The sequence below is a fragment of the Salvia hispanica genome, chromosome 5 (assembly GCF_023119035.1).
Source record: "Salvia hispanica cultivar TCC Black 2014 chromosome 5, UniMelb_Shisp_WGS_1.0, whole genome shotgun sequence".
Classification (NCBI taxonomy): Eukaryota; Viridiplantae; Streptophyta; class Magnoliopsida; order Lamiales; family Lamiaceae; genus Salvia; species Salvia hispanica.
The window spans coordinates 18,596,210-18,621,316 of NC_062969.1; the positions used below are offsets into that span (position 1 = coordinate 18,596,210).

The 25,107-nt window shown below is 33.7% G+C and overlaps 1 protein-coding gene across 1 annotated transcript; it reads right to left on the minus strand.

The window, feature by feature from the left end:
* Positions 1-2,278: 2,278 nt before the first annotated feature.
* LOC125189555 (histone-lysine N-methyltransferase SETD1A-like) lies at positions 2,279-9,561 on the minus strand. The gene is made up of 5 exons (XM_048086822.1): positions 8,014-9,561; positions 3,926-3,976; positions 3,435-3,523; positions 3,269-3,329; positions 2,279-2,407 (listed from the first exon to the last, which is right to left on the minus strand). The coding sequence occupies exons 1-5, from the start codon at positions 9,559-9,561 to the stop codon at positions 2,279-2,281; spliced, it is 1,878 nt and encodes a 625-aa protein (XP_047942779.1).
* Between the last annotated feature and the right edge of the window lie 15,546 nt (positions 9,562-25,107).

The following is a 25,107-nucleotide window of genomic DNA, read 5'->3' on the forward strand; positions in this document are numbered from 1 at the left end:
TCTTGATGTCATTTCTTTTCTTTAGGTTTTTGCTGAATTATATACTTGAGAGATTTGTTTCTCTTGAAGAGGGTTTCCTATCCAATTCCTAGATTTAGGTTGCTTGGTTCATCAATACTTAGTGAAGTATGGATCAAGTAGAGGTATGCTTCAAGGTTTGTGGTTTCCCTTGAAGATCTAGCCATGGATGCATGTTAGTTATGTTGTAAGTGTCTTAGCTTGCTTCATCAATGACTATGTATCTCAATTTTCACCCTATCCAATGTTATTTCCTTCTTTGTTTATCTTAGTTTCCTTATTTCTTGTTGGGTTGCCATTATTGATACAACAGGTTTGTATCCTCAATTCGCTTTCAATTGTTTTGTGATTAGTTGTTTTGTGATTGAGAATTGTTCTTTATTTTTGATATTAAACTCTTGACTTTGTTTTTCTAATTTATCAGATGGTGAAGATGGACTAAAGGTAAGACAATCGGCATTGTCCGTGTGTTTATTGGGAGCTATAGGTTCGGCTACTTCGTTGTTGTGTCGCAAGTCAGAATGGGTTGGTAATCGTTGTATATTGACGGGAATAGTGGGATGAAAAAAATAAATATTGAGGATGATGAATATCGATAGTAATTTTATTTTATTTATGTTGATTTATTATTATTTTTGTATATTTATGTTCCTATTATTGCACACAATTACAAATGTTACAGATCTAAAACCCCCAAAATAAAACAAGTGATCAACAAAGTAAAACTGAACTGGGACGGAGGGAGAATTTTATTGATATTTGGCTCATTTGTCGGTCATGATTAGTATATTTTAAAATTAAAAGGTTAAGGATTTAGGTTTCAAGGTTTTTTCAAATTTATCAGATGGTGGTGAAGATGGACTTTAGGTAGGACAATCGGCGTTGTCCGTGTGTTTATTGGGAGCTATAGCTTCGGCTACTTCGTTGTTGTGTCGCGAGTCGGAATGGGTTGGTAATCGTTGTATATTGACGGGAATAGTGGGATGAAAAAATAAATATTGAGGATGATGAATATCGACAATAATGTGATTCTTGGTGCAAATTTATCATTTTATATATTGATTTATTATTATTTTTGTTTATTTATGTTCCTATTATTGCACACAATTACAAATGTTACGGATCTAAAATCCCCAAAATAGAATAAGTGATCAACAAAGTAAAATTGAACTGGGACGGAGGTAGAATTTTATTGATATTTGGCTCATTTGTTGGTCATGATTAGTATATTTTAAAGTTAAGGGTATAGGATTTAGGTTTCAAGGTTTGAGTTTTTATTGTATAGGGTCACTATATTGCAATGAAATGAAGCTCGACAAGGATGTGTCTCACCAGTGCAATCCTAAATCATAGCTTTTGATAAACAATATCTTAAATCTCATTAGAAGAAGTGGTAATTATACATCCTTTAGGTTTTTTTTTGTGTGATGTAAATTTACTTTATTTTTTAGTCTCACGGTCAGAGTCATTTTTCCATTTTACAAAAATAATGTACAGTATTATTTTCCACGTATTTATATTTTAGCTGAATCCTAACTTCCTTCGTTTGTTTTTACCAAGTGGGTCATATTAAAACTCAAGCAAAAAAAACCGTTTTTCTCGAAAAAAATGGAGTAATATATATAGAGTTTAAATGATTTATTTTTCAATTTTAAATGCAAAACGATTAATTCATATTTTTACAGAATTAAATGTATCATTTTCAAATTCGTTATTGTTTATCAGTTTCAAATTTGTTATTGTTTGTGCTGTCTCTATGTTGAATTAATTGCTTAGTTTTGCTTGTGTTGTGTGAATTCATCTTGGTGATAATTAAAATTGTGATTTATTAATGAATTTGAATCTTTAACAACGACAGTTTCATATATATATATATAAATGTAATTCACAAGAAAATAATAAATGTATACATCCATTTAGAATTTACTACAATTGATTGCATATTAATTAGAGAAAATATATTTCCATCATTTTGGTGCAATTGTACGTAAACTGGTGGCAACAATACAAAATCAATTAATTCAAATTCTTTTTTATTACTAATAGATTATAACGTGAAATTTTGATATATGTTCTTATTGAATTCACAGCAATTATTAACCTAAAACTGTCCCCTTTCTCTCATTACAGTAGTGATTGCAGAAAATAATTTGCTTAAATATTCAATGGTTTTTATTATGTGAACAAATAATTTGTCCATGCAAAGTTTCCATGAGTAGTGTGCGGATAAACAGTCTTCTGATACAAATACAGTAGTAACCTAAAACCTATTTACTTGAACAGGCACCCCTTGCTTCTTCCCGGACTCAAGCATTGCATCCAAAACAGCAACATCTCGAGCGCCTTCAAGATAAGAAAGGCGAGGCTCCACTTGGTAGTTGCCATCCTTCTGCAAATAAATCAAAAGAATTATGATACATCAGAACCCAGTTGAAGAGGCATCTTGAAATTGGTTATATATCACCAAAGAAAGGAGTTTTCAAGGAAGAGAACATAAGGATTTGTACCAAGCCATCGGAAACGTATTCATTACATCTAATACACTTCTATTCTAACACAAATTACACAATCTGAAGATGTAAACAAGAGCAAGAAAAATGAACAGTAGCTAGTACCATATATGAAGGATCTTTAGATTTGCCAGTGAAATATCTGAAAAAAATGTTTTCAGCTCCTCAGTCACGCCACTGAATGGGTAAAACCAGCTTTTTACTTGCTCATCAGCCGTATAAATGAGAACCTATGATGATATCAAGATCCATAAAATATAAGTTTGCAGAATTTCCGAGATATGATTATTGGTAAGTACTTAAGAAGAATAGTTTGCATTGTTTTGACGATGAAAATTGAGAAAGATTAGATGATAAGACACTCTTTCTTAAGTTTCCTATCCTAATTAGGCTGGTTGTAGTAGGTAGTACGAGTATCGATGCATTCTGATTACATTCTGATTCTATTTTTTCTTTATACTATAACAGTAATAGTTAAAGACAAGAATACGATACACTAATTCTCTAAAATCTAGTTGTTATCTAAAAATAGCTCGACTTAAAGAAGTCTATTAAGCCAGAAAGGACTAGATAGTTTATTTACCGTGTATCCATGCTTCCCATCTTTGCTACCTCGCTCAACTTGTAATGTTCACAATTCGCCATATCACCTGAGCCAGATTGTGGAGAGTGTTTAACCCTCAAACTATTAATATCACAATAGAGAACTTCTCAGGACACAGAGGGTCTGTACTCTATACCTTTGGAGATCTAGATGAAATTGCCATCACAAAAACTCCAGAACTACCATTCTCCAGTTGACTACATGGACAACGGAATAATAAACATTATCAAAGTGAAAATACTAAATACGACAAAACTAAAAAAAATTGTAGATGAATGCAGTGCACAGCATTAAAATCTTACATCGTTGAAGAGACGTGATCTGGACCAGGCAGAGTTGAATCAACATGAGATGTTACGGCTGAAACTGAAGTTACCTCACATCCAACAAGCTTTTGATTTGCAAGAGATTATCGTAGCCAAAAAGCAGATAAACTGGTGTCAATAGAACACGTAGTACAACATAGCAGCTATTGATAGTCAAAGGTGTGGATCAACTTTTTTTACGATATTGTAATTTTAGAGCATGGGATATTTTACAAGATTAATATGTTTTTTACATGAAAAAGCATAGGCTTGTTAAGCTCCAGTGGCAACTCGGAAGTTGCTTTCTCTTCAGCAGACAATCTTACATTTTTATGCAGTTAGTTTATTACTACTATTTTTCTTTTAGCCAGAAAGACTGAACATTAGAATACTTATACTAAATTTATAATTTCTGATAATAAAGAAAAGATAGAGTATAATCAAGTTTGAAAAGAAAAGAAGGATAAACTTAACGCATGTTAACTCACCATCCTTAAGCCAAAAATGAAATGGACACCCATATCTACAATGAAGCCTCCCTGCCAAAACAGGAAACCTTCTTAGTCCAAAGAATCAAAGTTTGATTCAAGTGGTCTATTTCTCATGGTAATACAAAATAGAGGAAAATATTACTGCATACAGTGTTGGATATTTTAGTGTAATTGGATTAACTTGATTGATCAGTATTGTCGTAATGAACATCATATAAGTCTGGAGGTGCGGAGTGCACGTTTATTTGAATTCATTATGATGTTAGATGAACGGGGGTCCGGGGGCAGCGCCCCCGGGTAGCGGGGTCCAAGGGGCAGAGCCCCTGGCTGGAAATTTTTTATTTCCAACGAAGTTGCTGTATAAGAAATTCATCCGAAAATGTAATTTCTGAAAGTCAAAAAACTAATCTGCAATTTCGGAAACTTTTTGAAAATTGGTTATTTTCGGTTATTTTCCCAACAGATGCACTGTTTCATCAGCAGATGCACTGGTTCGTCTTCTTCAAAATCTGATCGATTCTTCTGGTTCAAAACACTCTTCGAAAACATTAACATACAGAAGCTCTGATTTCTCTGAATTTTATCCGATCAAATATTTTGGTAGAACCACCGAAATTGATTTGATCTGAAAGTGATACGACTTTCAGATTATCCGTTTTGTTCAATATTCAAATTCTCCCTAACATACAGTTTTGAGTCTAAACTTTACCTCGAAAGTGTATGAAAACAGCATATAATAAGACAACAATTTGATCTACATCACACATTTTTGTCAATTGTACGATAACGCCGCCGCTGCGTGGTGCGGAGCAGCCGCGGCGGCTATTGCTGGACAGGAGACAGCCACGGCGGGGGAGAGAGCGGCGGCTATGTGGCGAGGACAGGGCGGAGCAGCGGTCGCGCGGCAGCCTATTGTGAGCCTCCGCGACCGCCGCCGGTGGTCAAAAACGTTTTTACTCCCTCCGTCCCCCATAATTTGTCACCATTTGACCCGACACGAGTTTTAAGAAATGTAGTAGAAAATGAGTTGAAAAAGTTAGTGGTATGTGAGTCCTACTTATATGGTATATTAGTTTTATAATAAAATGTGAGTGAGAATGAGTTGGTATAATATGAGGTCCACTACCAAAAATGGAAAAATTGAAAGGTGACAAATTTTTAGGGACGGACGAAAATGGAATAAGTGACAAATTTTCTGGGACGGATGGAGTATTTTTTTTTAATTTTCTTAATTTATTTTGTAATGACGTGGCGGAAGAATTTTATGGGACTGTGCTAATTGGGCGGAAGTGTTTTTGTGGCTATGGCGTGGCTGTTCCGCCTCTATTGTGGACACTCTAACATGAAATATTAAATTTACAAGATATATTTACGTAGTTTAGGTTTCCATTAATATTTTCTACTACAACTTTATTACTCTCTATTCTTCTTCATTTAATCGAAATCAAAATAAAAAAAAGAAACACGATAAATGATACAATATCATTGCAAGTATACTCTAAATAGTGCATATTAGTATATAAATGCAATAGAAAAACTGCATTTGAGGCAAAATTTTGAAATTTAGTAAAAATGTGACAAAAGATCCCTTAAATGTGATCATCCATGATAAATATTAGAAATGAGTCACTCATCCCTTAAAAGACTTTATAAGGGGAATAATTATCCATATTTATATAGACAAGTTAGATCATCACCAAGTCAAATGTGGGGGCAAGATTTAAAAGTTTTAATAATAAAATTTATGGAAAATCATAAATATGCAAACTCAATTGTTTATTATCTGTTTTTATAGTCCACACTTTATTTTTATATTTTTTAATGAGTTACATGGATTAAGATCAAAAGCCCCTAAATCCTTATTTCAAATTCAAAATATGGCAACGCTTGAAAAATCTAAACAATGTGAATTTATTTGGGCCTTCCGGTAGAGGAAGTTGCAATCGACTTTCCTTGGATAAACCACTCTCCAAACTAATCAACATTTTTTAAAATTTTGATCATTGAAATGTGCCAAAACTTTTAAATATATTTCTAAAGGAACAAGTGGGAAATTGAACATAAAACAAAGGCAAATGCAAATTTAGTGAAGTTATAGGATATTATCACTTCCAATTATTGTTCAAGTGGTTACATGGAACAACACATTATACACGGACTAGACTAGGCTTATAATAAGGTTTTGTTCATTTGATTGAAATTATACAATTTGTTTATCATGTTTAAACTTTTAATGCTATTTTAAATACGTGAATATATTGATACCACTTGATATTGTTCTTTTTAATATTAGATAAACTTTTTATGTTATTTAAAGTACATTAATCATTTGATTGTTTTCTTTTGCTAAATTAGATAAGATTGAGTTTAACATAATTTTCGAATTCCCATGGAAAAGCAAAAGGAATAGGCCCACCAATGACCAAACCAACCCCAAAAAAATACAGTAGACTTTATAAATTAAAAAGGTTGATGGCGCCAACATATTATGAGCTATTTTTGGTGGTTTTAAAATCCACCTCACGATGTAGTTGTTGTTGTTTCCTTGTTAAGCCTCTCTGTCTACCTATCATATTTAAGCTCCTTTTTCTCCTGCATTTAAGCTACACGCAATAAATTAGTAACAAAATCAACCAAATTAAAAGCTGTACATATACATGGACCATATAATATTAGTAATTACACGATAATAAACTTCTTTATAATAATATTAGTGCTCACTTAATTTCTCTGGAGGGTTATTGGTTTTATATGTGCAACTTGTTGAGTTGGAGAAGCTATATTATAAAAATTGAGACGGAATGATTTATTACAATTTTACTTTCAGACCTATCTTAATACCATTTCCAAACTTGGAATATGTATTGATGCACTCAAAATACTACTACTAATTTTGTTTAAAAAAAAAAACAGATAAAAAAGCTAAAGTTGATTTTTTTAAATAGTGTATAAAGGTAAAAATAATTTCTACATGATTTTTACTCTTACTTTACTTTTGCTCCACTTCAACTATTTTATATTATTTTTTCAAAACGAGTGCGAAAAATAAGCGAGTCGCTTATCTTAGGACGGAGGGATTAGTATTTTCTTTGTCTGCCATTAGTAGTCTCATTTCTTGGCGGCCGGTAGAAAAGTTAGTGAAAAAAAATTATTGGAATGTAAGTTTCATTTGTATATATTAATTTTAAATAAAATGTGAGTAGAATGAGTTAGTGGATTTGTGACACTATTTCCATTTATAGTAAAAATGAACTAGAATTCTTATTCACGGATAGACTAAAATGAAAAAAATGAGACTCCTATTCGCGGACAGAAGGACTTTAAAAAATGTACTCCCTCCGTCCCTGAAAATTTGTCACTTATTTCCATTTTCGTCCGTCCCTAAAAATTTGTCACCTTTCACTTTTACTATTTTTGGTGGTGGATCTCATATTCTACTAAATAATTCTCACTCACATTTTATTATAAAACTAATATATAAAAGTAGGACCCACATGCAACTAACTTTTTCAACTCACTTTCGATTATATTTCTTAAAACCCGTGCTGGATCAAATGGTGAAAAAATTATGGGGGACGGAGGGAGCAGAAATTTTGAAGGTAAAGGCCATAGCCTATAGTGGTTTAGGATCACCATAGCTCCGCCACCAATTATTTTAGATTTGAAAGACGGTATAATGAATCAAAATTTGCAGAAAAGTGTGGAGGATCCAACACAAGATAAATGAGTTGGTTAGCATATGCCATAATCTATATCCCTGGAATGAAATAGACATAGGATTCTGAATGCCTAAGAGAGGAGAAATTAATCAAAGTAACACAATTAGTGGCAGGCATGCACAGTAATTTGTCGTGAAAAATCCAAAATCAAACTTTTAGATTACATTACACAACTCACTTTGTATAGCAGACCACAATATCACATTTTATCCTCTACACAACTCCAATTTGAAAACAAAAAAAACCCAAAATGGAGCCACTGTAAATATAAATCTACCAATCCAATTCAATATCTTTACATATGTAAGCATAGTAAAAGTGAGAATAGTAAAGTGGGTGAGGTCAGGAGTTGCGTTTCTCTCTGACCGAATTAATCTTCTCGAGCCTCCACTCATCTCGTAATCGGGCAATGAAGGAGTCCGCCTTGGCATTCACATCCGGGCTGGCCCAACCCACCAACGGAGATTCTCCACCCTCCGATTTCACTGACACGTCATCTCGCTCCGGCGAGCTGCACTGGGAGCTATGCGTGCTGCGGATTTTCACGAAGTCGCCTCGGACCTCAAATCTCATTCCCGTCATTCTGAACGGCGGCGGCGGCGGCGCCACTGGGATCAACGGCGACGCTGGAGCGATCGTCACGCTCTCGTACTGATGTGATCTCCTGGGTTTCGGAGGCTTTCTAGTGCTGGGCCGCGGCGGCGGCGGCGGTGGAGGTGCCGGCGGCAGGGTGGTTTTCACGTTTTTGTGGCGGCGGCTGAAGCTTCCGCTTTTGAATAATGTGTTGAGAATCGACGAAGGCGGCGGCGGGGGCGGGGGCGGAGGTACTGGAGCGGCGGATGGGTGTGTGAACCGCTTGCTTTTGAATATATTGTTGAAAATCGAGTTCGGCGGAGGCGGCGGCGGCGGTGGAGGCGTCGCGATTGAATGTACGCGCTTGCTTTTTCCGCTCTTTTTGAACAGACTTTGCAAAACCTTTGCTGGAGGTGGAGGTGGCGGCGGCGGTGGCGGAGGTGGAGGAGCAGATTGTGGAGAGGAATTCTCAGCGGCGATCTCGTGTATATTTCTACTTTTGGTTCTCTTCTTTCTCTTCCTCTGACCTCTGTACAACGAAGCTATCGCCGTCGCCAATTCCTTCGTACCGCTCTTTTTCCGGCTGATCTGCACGCTTACTTCCGGCTGGCTCCTATCTTCCACTTCATATGTGCGCGTGTCCACGATTTTCGCACGTGCCACACTATGGAGCGATCTCCTCCGCTTCAAAGTGGGCGGAGGCGGAGGCGGAGGTGGAGGAGTCACGGAAACTTCAAATTTATCCACATGAATTTCCCTAACCACCTCCGCCTCAGCCTCCTGTCTCTTCTGCCGGAGCTCCTCGTAGTTTTCTTCACGAGGAGGAGGCGGAGGAGACCTGTAGAAATTAAAATCAAAATCATCCATGAACCTGTTCCTGTTAGCACCTTCAATCTCCCAAACCGACTCCTGCCGCAGATCAGGATAAGAGCTGCTGCTCCGCCGCAACCTGCCGCCGCCGACGTTGCCATTACCGATGCTGTTGTACTCTCTCCGGTCTGGAAAATCGATCCACTCCGGAACAGACTGGCTAGGCCTATGATCGGAAACACTAGCCGCCGCCGCAGCTGGAATTCGGCGATCGTCATCGTTGCGTCGGGCGAAGATGCCGCAGAGAACGGCGAACAGAACCAGCAAGATGTTGAGCGAATCCCAGCTCTTTTTAACCGAATTAGGCCTCAGGATTTGATTGGTGTGGGAGATGAATGGAGGTATCACAAAAAAGAGTATGAGTAGGGCTATAATTGGAATGGTTAGGATGAGAGCAACCGGATTGAGGAGGGGGCGGCGGCGGGGCGCGGGCGGGGGTTGAAACCAGAAGGAGTCGGCGTTGGCTTCCATTGGAGTTGTGGTTGAAGGGTTGCTTTTCAGTGTTTATAAATGCTTTTTTTGCTTTGGTAGGGAAGGGAGACTTATTGGATATTAATAATGCATACTAATAGGTTTTCTTATTTAATTATATTTATGTCTGTCACATATAAAATGTTTCATTTTATTTTATTGTTTTATGTCTGACGGTAATCATCGTAATAATAATGAATAAATGTGTCGGTTTTTTAAATGTATGTATTTTGAAAGATTATGTTAATTCAGTATTAATCAATCAAAAATATCTTTTTTGGTGGTTCACTTCTTTCTTGCTAAGGTGCAAAAGTCTCATTTTAAAAGTAAATTTTTTGTTTTAAGTTCAATGTTCATGCATGGTCCATGGGCATCACAATTTAAATTGTGAGTACTAATTTAAAGTTATTTTTATGTTGTTAAAAATAGCTGAGAATTTAAAGTTATTTATTTATGTTGATAAAAATAGCCTCAGCTGTACTTTAACCTTAAACTTAAAACCACTGTACCAATTGATCAGAGTCATTTATTTTCCACCATGCTAGTATTAATTACTGATCAAATATATGTAAATATGTTACAACCTTCACTTCAAACGCCTAGATCGAGCATTTATTTAGTAACGATGAATATTTATTGGAGAGTTTCAATGTTGAAACCTTATTGTGTTTAATTTAGTCAAATAGTCCAACATAGTTGCGTCGCTTCATTTTGAATATGCGTATTATGATGCGTCCATGGCTGGTCATAAAAAAATATTGTAGATATTATAGATATTAATGATTTAAATATTTTATTCAATGCTTAAATAATTTTGTTCTCTTACTTTTTCAACTTAAATGGAGGAATAGATAAGTCCGTCTATATTAGATGTTCTACTTTAAAAAAAAAAAAAAAATTCATAAAAGATGTTATATTCTTTATGAAAAAAGTTTTTTATTATATTAATATAAATATATTATTATTTCTCCACTTAACATATCAAAGAATATTTTTTGAAATTTTTGTTATTATTTAAATATGACATCTATTATAGTACGAATCTATAAGGAAACAATGTATTTTAAATTTCTAATACACCTTCTGTTTTTTCACACTTACTTTCTGTGCTTTACCTCTTTTCTAGGGGGTGGCAAAATGGGTAGCGGGTAATGGGTAATTTCCATCTCGACCCGCTACCCGCCGAGTATCGGGTACCCGATACCCGACGATAACGGGAAATAGGGCGGGATCGGGTAGTGTGTTTTAGAGTTTTGCGGGTAGCGAGTATACCCACTACCCGTACGGGTATACCCGTTAGTCCCGTTAAGCCCGTTATTATTAGTATTAGAGCCATATATCATTTTTAATACTCACTCCATTCCATATTAATAGATGTGTTTCAAATAGTTAAATTAGAGAAAAAAAATAAATAGTTAAATAATAATAGCCATATACACATTCATTTTGAAAAATTAAAAATAAATAGTTAGAATGGAGAAAAAATAAAGTAAGAGAGATAATAATGTAGAGAAGAGTATTTATATTATTATTTTTCCAAAATGAGTGAAGAAAATGAAATGTTTCTAAGAGTTCTTTTGAAACATTTTTATATTCCGACGAACATACAATTGAAAACTCATTGGAACTAGCTATAGAGTCCCCTCACTTTTATTCTTAATCTATACAAAGTTTACCATCAATATTAATTAAGTAAATTAGGGAACATTGACGATTATTATGGTTTTCAAATTTTTTATTCAAATTTCGGGTCGGGTACGGGTACCCGCAATGCCGGGTACGGGATACCCGACACGGGTATCGGGTAATCCCGGTATATCACGGGGTGGGTATTGGGACAACCAATTTAGCTAAAATCGGGTACGGATACCCGACTTGTCGGGTGCGGGTACCCGCGGGTAACCCGTTTCGCCACCCCTACTCTTTTCTATGTGCTTTTTATTTAATATATTTTCTATTAAGACTTAATGTAATGTTATTTTCTTGTAGATTATTAATTTTTATCGTTTTCAGATTTTTCATTTTATGGAGAAAATAATTTAGTGATTATATTTACAAAGCTTTTAATCAAATTTTGTATTTTTAGCTGTTTTATTATATTGAAAATTATGATATATTTATTTTTATTTTATTAGTATAAATTAATTTTGTTATTAATTATATTATTATATAACAATACAAAAGAAATGATATGAAAAACTTATAGCAAATTTTTATATGGTTTCGAGCTTGATTTGAAATAATTATACAATCTTCAATTAAAATTATAATTTATTTCTTTATTTAATATTCAAAATGTTCTTATATTATTACGGAATGATTAGCACGTAATATATTTTAAGTTAATGCATACTCCCTCGCCCATAAAAACATATACACTTTTATTTTTGTCAGTCCCATAAAAAATTAGCTTTTCCATTTGTGGATTATCATTTAATGCACATTAACATTATTTATTTTATTTTATATATTTATATTTATTCAATAAGCAGATTATCAATTAATTCACATCCTTACCTTTTACTCCCTATGTGGTATCCTAATATAACAGTGAGACCCCCGTTTGGTTAGCAGCAAATAATGCATATTCAAGACATACTAATATTATATTTTATTAAAAAATAGTAGGAGTTAATAAAAGTAAGATTCACATTCCACTAACTTTTTTCACCCACTGTCGTGCTATATTAACTCTCTTGCCAAATCAGTGGGGACTGATTGAGTAGTAACTTTTGTAATTAATTTTTTTAAAATACTAATTTACATATATTTATAAATGAAGAAAAGAATGAAAAATGAGGAGGTTAAAAAAGGAAATATCACGCAATGTATGGGACGGTGACTTGGTAGCTTAATGAAGTATAGTTCTAATAATACAATTTCATTGGACTTGTTCTGGTAGATAGAATTTGAGCTGGCCTTGGCTTTATTATTAGTTTGAACTAAAAAATAGTTTAATTTTTATTAATAATTGAATAGTCGTCTTAACTACCTATCAACATGTTCTTGTCTTGACGATAAACCTAAACTTAAGAGTTAGAACAGCATTACTGATTACACGTGTATATAGTTATAATTGATATAGAAATTCTCTGTTTCATTTTTGTACACGATGCATGTATTATTAAATATTATTATACACATGCACCAAAAAAATATAATCTATACAACGTAGGGTTATGTTTAGGCATGTCAATCAAGCAATTCGCTCGGGTTCGGGTTGTCTGATTATTTGGGTGCGATCCATTCGAGCTATAATTATTCGTTTTACACTGTAATCCTAAACTCTCGGATTTTAGGCTAACCCGTAGGACCAATTAGGCTCAAAACATGTTATTTTTTAACTAATTTATATCTATAATAAATCATTGCACATACAAGTTTTAATTTATTACTAACTCGAAACTAATACTACCTTGGTCTTTTAGAAATAAAAATTTGAAACGATATAGGTTTTAATGCATAATTGGTAAAATAAGAAAATAGAAAGTAAAAGTGATTGAAATATTGTTAGTGGATAATAAGTTTCACTTCACTAGAAAACTTTTTTTTTTTATAAAACAGAAAATTTCTAATTTTACGGGATTGATAAAACTAAAAAAATTTCTATATTTAAAATCGGGAACTAGTATTTAACTTATAAAGCTATATGAATAATTACCATTTTTTAAAAATTTATATAGTTTAGTTGGGAGAAGTTCAAAAGTAATAAAAACAAAATAAAATAATAAGTACAATTTCAAAGTAATGAATTAAAATATATTTTCATGTACATTTCAAAAACCTTTATTAGACTATTTTTTCAAAGTTAAGAATAAAGTAAAATTAAATTAAAGTGAAATAACAAGAATTAACTTATTTGGGGTAAATCCAACGGAGCTCGGGTTATTTTATGGTGAATCCTATTGAGTTGCAGGTAATTGGTGTAAAGTTATCCGGGTTATGATTTTTTCTATCTATAAATATTCGACATTAATCCTATAAAATTGTCAGGCTATTTGAGTCAATCCAATGATTTTTGGGTTATATTGACATCCCTGATTGTGTTAGCTGTAAAATTTGACGATTTATTAGAAATGGGTCACTCACCCTTAAAAGACCTCGTAAGAGAGAGGGTTATCCACACTTATATAGGTGAGCTAGGATTATTACCAAGCCGATGTGAGACAAGATATTAGAATTTTAACACGCCCCCTCACGTGTGGGCCGGAATGACACATCGGACTTCCATCACGTGGGTAGGCAAGAGAAGAGATAGAGAGATAAATCCATCATCGGCTTGGGCCCGCTCTGATACCATATTAGAAATGAGCTACTCACCCCTTAAAAGGCCTCATAAGGGGGAGAGTTATTCACACTTATATAGGTGAGCTAAGATCGTTACCAAGCCGATGTGGGACAAGATATTAGAATTTTAACACGATTTGACTCTACCGAGAAATGTGTAACGTAATTGTGTTAGCCGTATAATCTGCCTCTGTAAAATCGGCTTAAACCAAAGTAAATCCTAATTTAACTCTCCCAAGAAATGTGTAAGATGTATAAATTGATGATTTTCAATGACATGTCGAAGCTGTGTGAAGTTGAGCGCCAACGCCATGATATGCAGATGATTGTGTTGATGGTAGGAAATGTAGAATTTTTGGATTATATATATTTTTATTTTAGTTGCAGTGTTGTTTTAAAAAGAATCATTTTATAATTTTGTTCAACTGCGCAAATATTAATCCCATTCTAATCTTCGTCCATCTATAGTAGAGGTGTTTCATTATCAACACTCTTTTTGGAAAAATGATAATAAATAATTTAAGTAGAGAGAAAGTAAAGTAAGAGAGAGAATAATATAGAGAACACTCTTATCTATATTATTCTTTCTCTTATTTTACTCTTCACAACATTATTCTCTCTATTACTTTACCATTTCTCCACTGTAACTATTTATTATCATTTTTATAAAATGAGTGCACAAAATGACCGGGATTCTTAATGGCGGACGGAGGGAGTGATAGAAATGATACAAATACGTTATTTTATTGCCACCAAAACTTAAATTTTGATTTGGATTTGGATTCTAATAAAAATAAATACTGCACTAATATATTTTTGACCAATATTAAATCTATTAGCATTTTAATGCATAGTTTTAGACAGTTCACCAGTTTGAATGATTGGAGCGTGGTTGAAATGATTGATATGCGTCCCTATATAAACTTTTAAAATAAAAAAGAAATAACACACCCCTCTACAAACTTTACATCATCCAACTTTCTCAAAAGCTACCCATGCCAAAATCACTTTTCTCTATTTTTTCACTATTTTTATGATCCTAACTTCACAATCACATTCTTAATTCTTTACCTGCACATCCCTCCACCTATTCCTCTAATGCTAAGTAATTAATCCATTCACCTTTACATTAAAGTCTAGTAATTTAAGCTTAAATTTGCGATTGGTGGGTGCTTTACATGAAAAACCACCAGCAACTTGTTTTAGCTTCTTGGTGTGGATTTTGCAACAAAACCATTAGTTTCTTTTGGGTTATTGTGATAATAAGTTTAATTAAAATATATTTTCTTTATATTTTTTGGGTTTGAGCAAATCTAGTGTTGTGTTATTAAGCCAACTTTTAGCTAAAAATCATATTTTCCGCATATTATTTGCAAAGATTCCTGGTAATTCATGGCCTTAATTTGGATCTTAGTGTGTGGCCAAAGTTAAGTAACGTTTTTGTTGTGAAAGTTAGTGTATACAATAATAGGGTAGTGATAAAATATAAACTCTAAATATTGTACAAACTTCAAACTTTGATCTGGATCGCAGGTAATAAAATAATAGCAACAAAAAATGTCAATATAGTGTCAACACAGCATCAACCGTTGAAACTGTGTTGACATTTTTTGTTGCTATGATTTTGTCATCTGTTGACATTTTCCAATGATTCAGATCATAGTTTGAAGTTTGTACAATATTTAGAGTTTGCATTTGATTACATCCCTATAAATGAAGTATATACTCCCTCCGTCCGCGAATAGGAGTCCCGGTTCACTTTTACCATAAATGGTACTAGGGTCCCACCTCCATCTAACTCCTTTCACTCACATATCATTTAAAACTAATATATACAAGTGGGACCTTCCACTAACTTTCTTCCACCCATTTTTCTTAACATTTCTTAAAACTCGTGCCGTAAACAAATGGGACTCTTATTCGTAGACGGAGGGAGTATATGTTAAAACAATTTCTTGGTTCCCGCAAAACATTCCTCCTAAAAAATATTCATTCCGTCCATTAAATATGAAACGTTTTCTTTTCGACACAAGATTTTATATAGTGTTGTTTTGTGAGTTAATAAAGAGAGAATAAAGTAAGAAAGGGAAAAAATAGAAATGATGGTATTTCTATTTTATGAAATGTTTCATTTTCAATGGGACAACCTATAAATGAAAATATTTTATTTTTAATGGGATATAGGGAGTAGTATACTAATCGTGTACAATACACTTTGTACAAATTTCATTAATCGTCGCAGAAATTGAGCATAAAAATAAGCAAATTTTGGTGGAATTAATTTGATGAGAAACTATAATAAATATATGGTGTCCATTTGGGGGAGGGCCATGCCCGTTTCTTAACATGTAAAGAAAACAAAGGTCCCGCGATTTTGAATTGTCAACTACTGCATACTCACAAGCAACCCCAATTCATGGACACTTTCTCTTAAATAATCTTGTACTAATATAATCATTTATATCACGTAAATGAGTATCACTTTCGACTCATGTATATCTGAGAAATATATATAGAGGATATGTTTGATTGAGATGTTGAATACAACGTATTCAAATTTATGTATATGTATACATGTAATGCATATATTTCAAATAATATTTTAAAAATTAGATATATTTAATATTTATTACTATTATAATCATAAGATGTATACCATTAAGCTATGAGGTGATGTGTTATACCGTATATCATATTGAAGTATCGATATGAAAGACTTTCATATTGTTATCATATCGAAAATTTTGGTATACCATATTACGATATACCGAACTTTCGGTATGAATGATATACCGTATCAATAGTTTGGTACTCCCTGCGTCCCAAGGAAGATGACCCTTTCTTGGGCGGCACGCGATTTTATGCAAATTTATTTTGTGTGTTGAGAGGAGAGAGTAAAGTAAGAGAGAGTGAATAAAGTAGAGATAAAGGTGTTTCCATTTTATGTAATGGGTCATCTTAGCTGGGACAAACTAAAAAGGAAAGTGAGTCATCTTCAATGGGACGGAGGGAGTATATCGTACCAAACATCGGTATACCTTACCAGGACGGTATACCGAACTTCGTACACTATACCGTCATACTATACCGTTTCGTATAACTTTATAACGAAAAATATATATAAATGATTTATAAGTTATGAATGGATAAATTTATCGTTTTAATCTATAATAATAAATTATATTATTCAGTATGTACCATATATACCGTTAATTCGATACGTATTGATTTCGATACATATTTTGGACTATAGGTATACCGATAATATTCGTTATACTGGTAATACTTTCAGTAGTATTCATTATATTTGTTAAAATTTTCGGTAATATATACCGGTAATGTTCGTATATATCGGTAATATTCTTTATACCGGTAATATTTTTGGTATACCATGGTATAAAATAATTTGTATTGTTACCGTATCGAAAACTTACAGTACGGTATTATACCGTACCAAAAATTTACGGTATTCCAACAATTTGATATTTTTTTTTGTATTTTTTAGTACGATACAACCGATATAATGTTATTTCGGTATTTATGCCCACCCCTAGCCTAGACATGTTTCTTCATGGAAGTGTTATTATGCAGAACTTCATTATGCAATGAGCACTATGTATTAGCTCAAGCCAGCCTCCGGAATTCCCTAATTTTGTAAAGCTACTACACAAATCTCATGTATTTGAATGATTTCGCTTTGTAAGTTAAATTCTTTACATTCTCAAGAAATTAGGAAAATATATCTTCGTTGACATGCACTAAGGTATATCCTCGGTGAAATGCAGGTCATACCAAGAGAGTATTGTGTTACATATCTACACAATCATGATAACATAGTAGTCTTGGTAGATGAAAATGATGATGAGTACAGAATGAGTTACACGGTGAATACATGTGCTCTTAGTGAAGGATGGAGATCCTTCTCTACTACACATACATTGTTTGCTCGAGATGTCTTAATTTGTCAAATGGTTGGGCCATGCATGTTTAAGGTAGTTTTCTTAATGGTTGTTTCCATTTATTGTTAGAATTTGCAAGATAAAAGTCATATCTTACTATTGTTTCTTATATTGCAAGAAGTCATATCTAACTCTTTCCACGCTTTGCTTTTCTCAAAGGTACACATTGTGAGAGAAGAAAGAAGCACTTCAGGCAATCCAAATCCAATTCAAGCCGTACTAGTTCTAGAAGGTATCCTAAATTCCACCTTTATCTTACTTAGTCAATGTGTTGCATCTCAAAGCTATAATTTGCGGTGTAAGAAAATTCGTACCCTTACCGTATCGAAAACTTACGGTATGGTATCGTACCGTACCAAAAAGTACGGTATATTGAAAATTCGGTAATTTCGGTATTTTTCAGTACCATACAATCGATATACCATTTTTTTCTAGTATTTATGTCTACCCCTAGCCAAGACATGTCTCTTCACGTAAGTCTTGTGATCATCGGAGTGAAGCTTATAGCCGGCATGATAATTGACATTGTGGGTATAGCCGATGCTATTAGGGCTATCACAGGTACGAGTTGTATTGTTGACAACTTGCACACGTGGGATTTGGCTTTGACAACTTTTGAGAGGCTAGGCTAGGTGGTGGGATTCATACACGCTAGGAAAGATCAGTTGTCTCTCTATCCCATGTAGATGAAGCCGCGACTGAGCTGAAGAGAAACAACTGAAGTCGTGGAAGATTTGTGATGCCTCTACACAAAAGTTGAGGATGACAAGGAGAGGTTATGGACTTTGGATGTTGAGATTGAGGTTGTCACAGCAGAGAACAAACAGAAGTGATACGTTAGTAGGGAGGTCGTTGTTACTCCTTGGTGGAGGACTGTCTTAGCCAGCTGTAGGGGCGTTTTGTGTATATAGTTAGCAACCTGTGGTAACTCCATCAACATCACCGAAGATACCGATCCGTTGCCTTCGCCTCCTACCCAGAGGCGTCCAATGGGCGTTAAAGCGACCAAACGGAATGGGAAGGCAACAAGCAGTGGGTCCTCGGAAACCCAATCGATGATGGGGGCACGAGATTCGGAGAAAAACGTTAGGATCCAACAGATGAATATTTGGCAAAAAATATCTCCATGTGGTATGGGTTTGCAACCAACAACCCTCCCCTCTAACCGAGAACTTCTTGTTGGGGATTCTGTGATTACAAAATAAGAATAGCCGAACGTAATACAACCCAAAAGAAGGAATACAGAAATTAAACTGAAATGAAATTACAATGAAGAAATCGAAACTATAAACCGTAAAGGAATAAGGAAATAACCGAGTCGAGGAGGCCTCTTTCCGCAAGACGAGATACGCCCCGGTAGTGCTCTCGGATTGGCGTGTCGTCCCCAAATATAAAACGGCTAACGTCTCCGATAAAGTAGCACCGCAATCAACAGAGCTTCGGCGAACTGGATGGAGGAGAGGGCAAAGCATCGACGGAAGAACAATGCAAGAGAGGGAGAGAGCTTATGCTTTAAGTGTAGAGATTTCAAGTATGTCTTGAAATGTCTTGGTGTGTAGAATGCAAGAGTATGCACCACTATTTATAGGCCATGGGAGGATGTGGAGTCAAACATGCCATTAAGGCTAATTTGTAACGGTCGGCGGTTAACGTTACAGACGTTACAAACGTCAATCATGAAGTATGAACATGGACGGATGTATCTAGACACCTCTCACGTAGTTGTTCATTCTAGAAATGTATCTGGACAACCCGATCAATGTGCATGCATTCTACGAAGCTTTATCCGTATGCTCAATTGCCACATTGTTTTATCTACGTGTCCAAAATTAATTGTTTATTTAATTAATTAATTATATATCTCCATATATCGTGACATTCTTTGATATATTATTTCTCACTCACCGGGAATCGGTCTAGAGAAAGTGAATATATCACAATCATCTACTCGGAGCGTAGATCGATTATAAATTATTTAATTTTATCAAAATTAAATATTTTGTCACTTGAATGATCCATCAAATTGCATTGACCGAACCACGATTCCAATACTTCTCTCCATTCTTTCATGTGGTATGAATTTGCAACCAAAAAACCTCTTCTTAGACCGAAAACTTCCCTAAACTCTCTAATGTGGTATGAGTTTGCAGCCAACACTAAGTATTGAACCAATCAATGAATTTTAGGCTACATTGACATCGTTATATGTAAGTAAAACTCGAATATTATAGTAGTAGTCTAGTATTATTATTAAAATGAATACATTACCATTTTTTGAAGGTGAATCTAGCTTGATTCGGCCTAATCAGCCTAGAACTAGTCAATCACGTTACAAAAAAGGACACATTTTCATTACTAATATTTTATGAATTTATGTCAAAAGCATATCCATATTTAAATTTAAAGAGACCCTCGCAATTCACGTTACTAAAACGGAGATAAAAACCCTTTAAACAAATATGGTACTAGTATTTGACTGCATCCAACAAGAAAAGTGACGTTTCTACCAATAAACTAATCGTGATTAGCTAGCATCAATGTGATAATACATAATTTTGAAGCCAAAAAGATCGAAGCTAAATCAACAAGATTAGCCGGCATGCAAAGATTAATGCAAGTTTAACTCAAGGATAGAGCCAAAAATTCTACTCACTCTCCCTCTGTCACTCTGAAAATTTGTCACTTATTTCCATTTTCATCAAATCCTAAAGATTTATTACCTTTCACTTATACCATTTTAGGTAATAGACCTCACATTCCATTAATTCATTCTCACTCACATTTTATTATAAAACTGATTATATAAAAGTAGAACCCACATGCCACTAATTTTTTCAACCTACTTTTTTATTACATTTCTTAAAACCCGTGTCAAATTAAATGGTGACAAATTATGAAGGACGGAGAGACAAAAATATACTTCCTCCGTCCCACTTAATATTTACATTTGCTCTTCACCAGATTTTATGTATTGTTGTTTTGTGAGTTAAATGAAGAGATGATAAAATGATAATTAAAAAAAATTATAGATGATATTAAATTTCAATTTAGAAAACAGGTCACTTTTAGTGAGATAGAGGAAGTATATAAAAATATTTTAATGAATTAAGAAAAGACATACTCCCTCCGTCCCAAAGAGTATGAACAAAAAAATATATAAACAATGAGTTCGACACGAGTTTTAATAAATAAGGAAAAAGTAAGAGACAAAGAGAGAAAGGATAGCGGAAATAATGTTAGTGGAGAGTGATGTCCCATTATTGTAATGGTATAATAAGTTGTAAATATTAATAGTATAAGTTGTAAATTAAATGATGTGTAGGGACAATGTGTTTTTCGAATTTTCCAAAATTAGAAAGTTTATATTTTTCAGGAATGAATGAAATAGTTCATATTCTTTAGGGATGGAGGGAGTATATAAAGATTTATATTTCCAAAACAAATAGAAATTGGTGATCAAAATAGCATAAATGGGTTTTTTTGAAGTGTGGCTCGATTTGCTTCTTATGAAGCTCATGTAGCTCCGTCCATGATTAAACTGTGACATATATGTATAACAATTGTAGCAAACAGCATAAGTGCTTCGTATATTATGTTTATATAAGCTAGCAAAAATACGATAATATTAAGTCCAAAGGTTTGGCAATAGGCTCGGAACCTTAGATAAGATTAGTCCTCGAAGGTGGTGTTCGGTTCCTAAATAAAATAATACTTATTCCGTCCCACAAAATATGTCACATTTTCCTTTTTAGTTTATTTCACAAAAGATGTCACATTTCCATATTTAGAAAAAGTTCTCTCTCACATGAATATAAAAATTACTCCCTCCGTTCCGGCTAAGATGACACATTGCTTAGCAGACACGAGATTTTAGGAGTTATTGGTTAAAGTGTTTACTTGGAGAGAGAATGTGAGTGTAAGTATTAAATAGAGAGATAAAGAAAGATGAATATTTTAATAGGAGTTGAAAAAAGTGGTAGAATGTATTCATTGGAGAGAGAAAATTACCAAAACAGGAAATGTGTCATTTTAGTTGGGACAAATTAAAAAGGAAAACGTGTCATCTTAAGTGAGACGGAGGGAGTATATTTTCTCCCTCCATTCAACACACAAAACAAAACCTCCTAAAATCTCGTGCTGTCCCCCAAGTGTGACATCTTTTGTGGGACGGAGGGAGTACTAAGATACAATCTAGGATTGAGTTGTCAGATTATTTTAGTCATAGGAGATTAATTATGACTAATCATCTCATGATTATCCATTTAAGATTGAATTGTAGGATTGAATCTCATGAATCAAACACACTACAAATTAATCCGAGATACAATCTTGTAAACCGAACACCTCCGAAAAAAACTATACATATTTGTATAATTATATTGTCTTCGATGCTAGACGTATAATGTAGAGATATTGAGTGTCACCATCCTTTACGATATGATTAAACTAAAAATACTAATATGATGTTGTTTACGTATGATTAATAATCAACGTGTCGGAGTTGCAAGTCTAATGTAATTTAATTTAATTTACAATAGTAGTTATAAGAAAAGGAAAAAGGGACAGGTTGGAAAAAGACAATGATCCCCCACGCCCACGAAACGATCTTCAACAGCTGGAGTTGGCAGCCTCTGTCGTTTTATCACGTGAGAATTTATATTACCAACTCTAGTAATTTAATTATCCAATCAAGTTAACTTCAAATAATTAGCTCCTTTCTCTCTGCAGTCGTTTTCATTTTACTCCCTCACCACAAAATAACAGTCTGCATTTGGTGTGAGCACGGATTTTAAGAAATATAAAAGATAGTGGATTGAAAAATGTTAATTGAATATAAGGTCTATTTTTTTTTATATTAGTTTTATAATAAAATGTAAGTGAACTAAGTTAGTGGAATGTGTGACTTACTTACCATTTATGATAAAAGTGAAATGTGATTTTTATTGTGGAACACATTGAAATGACAAAATCTTATTGAGTTAGCAACTTACATTATTAGTATTTGTTTTTATTTTTTTTGGTTTAATTACTGAACTCGCCTTTGGCAGAATCCAACTAATCCTATTCGATCGAATTTTCGCATTAAAGTTTCTCAGTGGATGGCAGGATAGTATTTGTCTTTAAATAACACATGGAGTAGAATTTGCAAAACCGATGTGCAAAGCGTATTTAAGCATTTAAGTGTTTTATTACGTATTGCAGCAAGTGTGTATGAAAATGATTCTTTCTATTTCCCTCTGCGATAGAAATAAGGGTTTTTGGCTTTTTAAATCAAAACCTTTCTTCGAATTCCGGTTTTTCCCATGAACTATGAGATTTGTTTTTAAAACCACGAACTTTCATTTCGTTAGGATTTTCCCCCGGCGGGTCAACGACGAAACCCGGGTTGTCTACATGTCAATTTTAATCCTATTTGTCACTAAATTGATTACTTGGATCCTATTTGGCACAATAATACATATAGTCACAATTATTACACAACAAATGACAACTTTTGAATAAACAACTTTAACATTTTGAATTATGCTATTCGGGTCGAGTTGGGAAAATCCTAACGAAATCAAAGTTCGTGGTTTCAAAAACAAATCTCATAGTTCATGGGGAAAACCGGAATTCGGGGAAAGGTTTTGGTTTAAAAAGCCAAAAACCCTAGAAATAATCAAATTTCAAATATAATTTCTCTGTCGGAGAAGATATAAATTCCAAAATAAGGTTATTTTAAATTTTAATGGTGCAACTTGCGAGATGAAAATATCATTATCTCGAGTTAATCATTCCAATATTTAAATATGAGGTTATGTATAATGTGTGGCTGGGAATTCTCCACACGGCTGCTCTCAATTACAAATCACAAGCTTAATTATTTTATTCTTTGGCGGGATGCAATTGCAATCCAAATTTAAAGATTTGATTTTATTCTTGCTCCTATAATATTTAGTATTATATAGTATTACTTGTGGCGTTGTGTAATCATTCTAAGGTAAGGTCGGATGTATTTCTTCGACTTTATCACCCAAAATTATGAAGCATGTCCATACTATAAGAGTTTATTTATTTACATTTTCAAATATTCTACATACAAGTAATTTTCAATTCTCAATTTGTTGACCAAATTATAATTGAGAAACTTGGCAATCATGAAATACTTTGCACTTCATCAACAAAAGAACGTTCCTTCAAAAATTACCAAAAAAGATTTCTAGATTTGCGTGCATATATTACATAAATAGAATTACCAAAATTATGGAAAAGAGGAGCAAGAATTCACTGAAACAAGTTAAGAGGATTAATATTTATCTCAATTCTTTAACCATATTAATATAGTACGTATGCGTATTTCGAGTACATAACTGAATATTCAATTCCTAAATAAAAAAGAAAGTGAATTATGGATATATAAATACATGAATCAAATTATCAATTCATTCAACCAAAAGTCGATATGTATACGCAATTCTTCAATCAATTTAACAACACATTACACATTTACACTTACACATCCATACCATCCATAAATAAAAAATAAAAATTAATTTTTTTTTTTTTTTTTTAAAATCCAACAGCAGCACGCAACAAAACATCACACTCACACTTATTGTTATAATTGGAGTCAAGTATGTGTTGAAGCTGAGTCTTCCAAGAAATGCAAGATACAACACAGTTTCTGTTATAGGAGATTGATCATTGCTTAAGAAAAAGTGGGCTGATAAAGGCACACTAGTTTCTTTCAAATTTAATCATTGAAAACTTACTAATGATTTACTCTACATCGTTTGTTGGTCTATGACTAAACAAAAGGACTTCCTACCTCTAGTAATATACTCCCTCCATCCCCCATTAAGAGTCACATTATTCCATTTCGGTCCGTCCCCAATTAAGAGTCACGCTTTATTTTTACCATAAATGGTAAGCAGGTCTCACATTCCACTAACTCACTTCACACACATTTTATTATAAAACAAATATAAAAAAATGAGTCCCACATTCCACTAACTTTTTCAACCAACTTTTCTTTACATTTCTTAAAACCCGTGCCCTGTCAAACTGTGACTCCTAATCGGGGACGGAGGGAGTATAATGTATGTCTAAAGTTTTGTATGGATTCCCTAAAACTTTCATGTCAAAAACAATTTTGCACATGCTTGATAGATTTTGAGTGAAAAAGATACATTTCAAATGAAAAATGATATTGTGTTGGAATGTTGTTTGGTTGTGGTTTAAATCATACTTAAGTCTTGAATTTCATGTCAAGCAAATGATGTTGGTGTTGGTTCGATATTCAGTAGCACATATAGTGTTG

Coding starts and splice junctions, on each gene's coding strand:
- LOC125189555 (XM_048086822.1), bottom strand. CDS start 9,561: ATGGAAGCCAACGCCGACTCCTTCTGGTTTCAACCCCCGCCCGCGCCC. Junction 3,977..8,013: donor GGCTCGAGAAGATTAATTCG/GTCAGAGAGAAA, acceptor CTGTTTTGGCAG/GGAGGCTTCATTGTAGATAT. Junction 3,330..3,434: donor GATCACGTCTCTTCAACGAT/GTAAGATTTTAA, acceptor TTGTCCATGTAG/TCAACTGGAGAATGGTAGTT.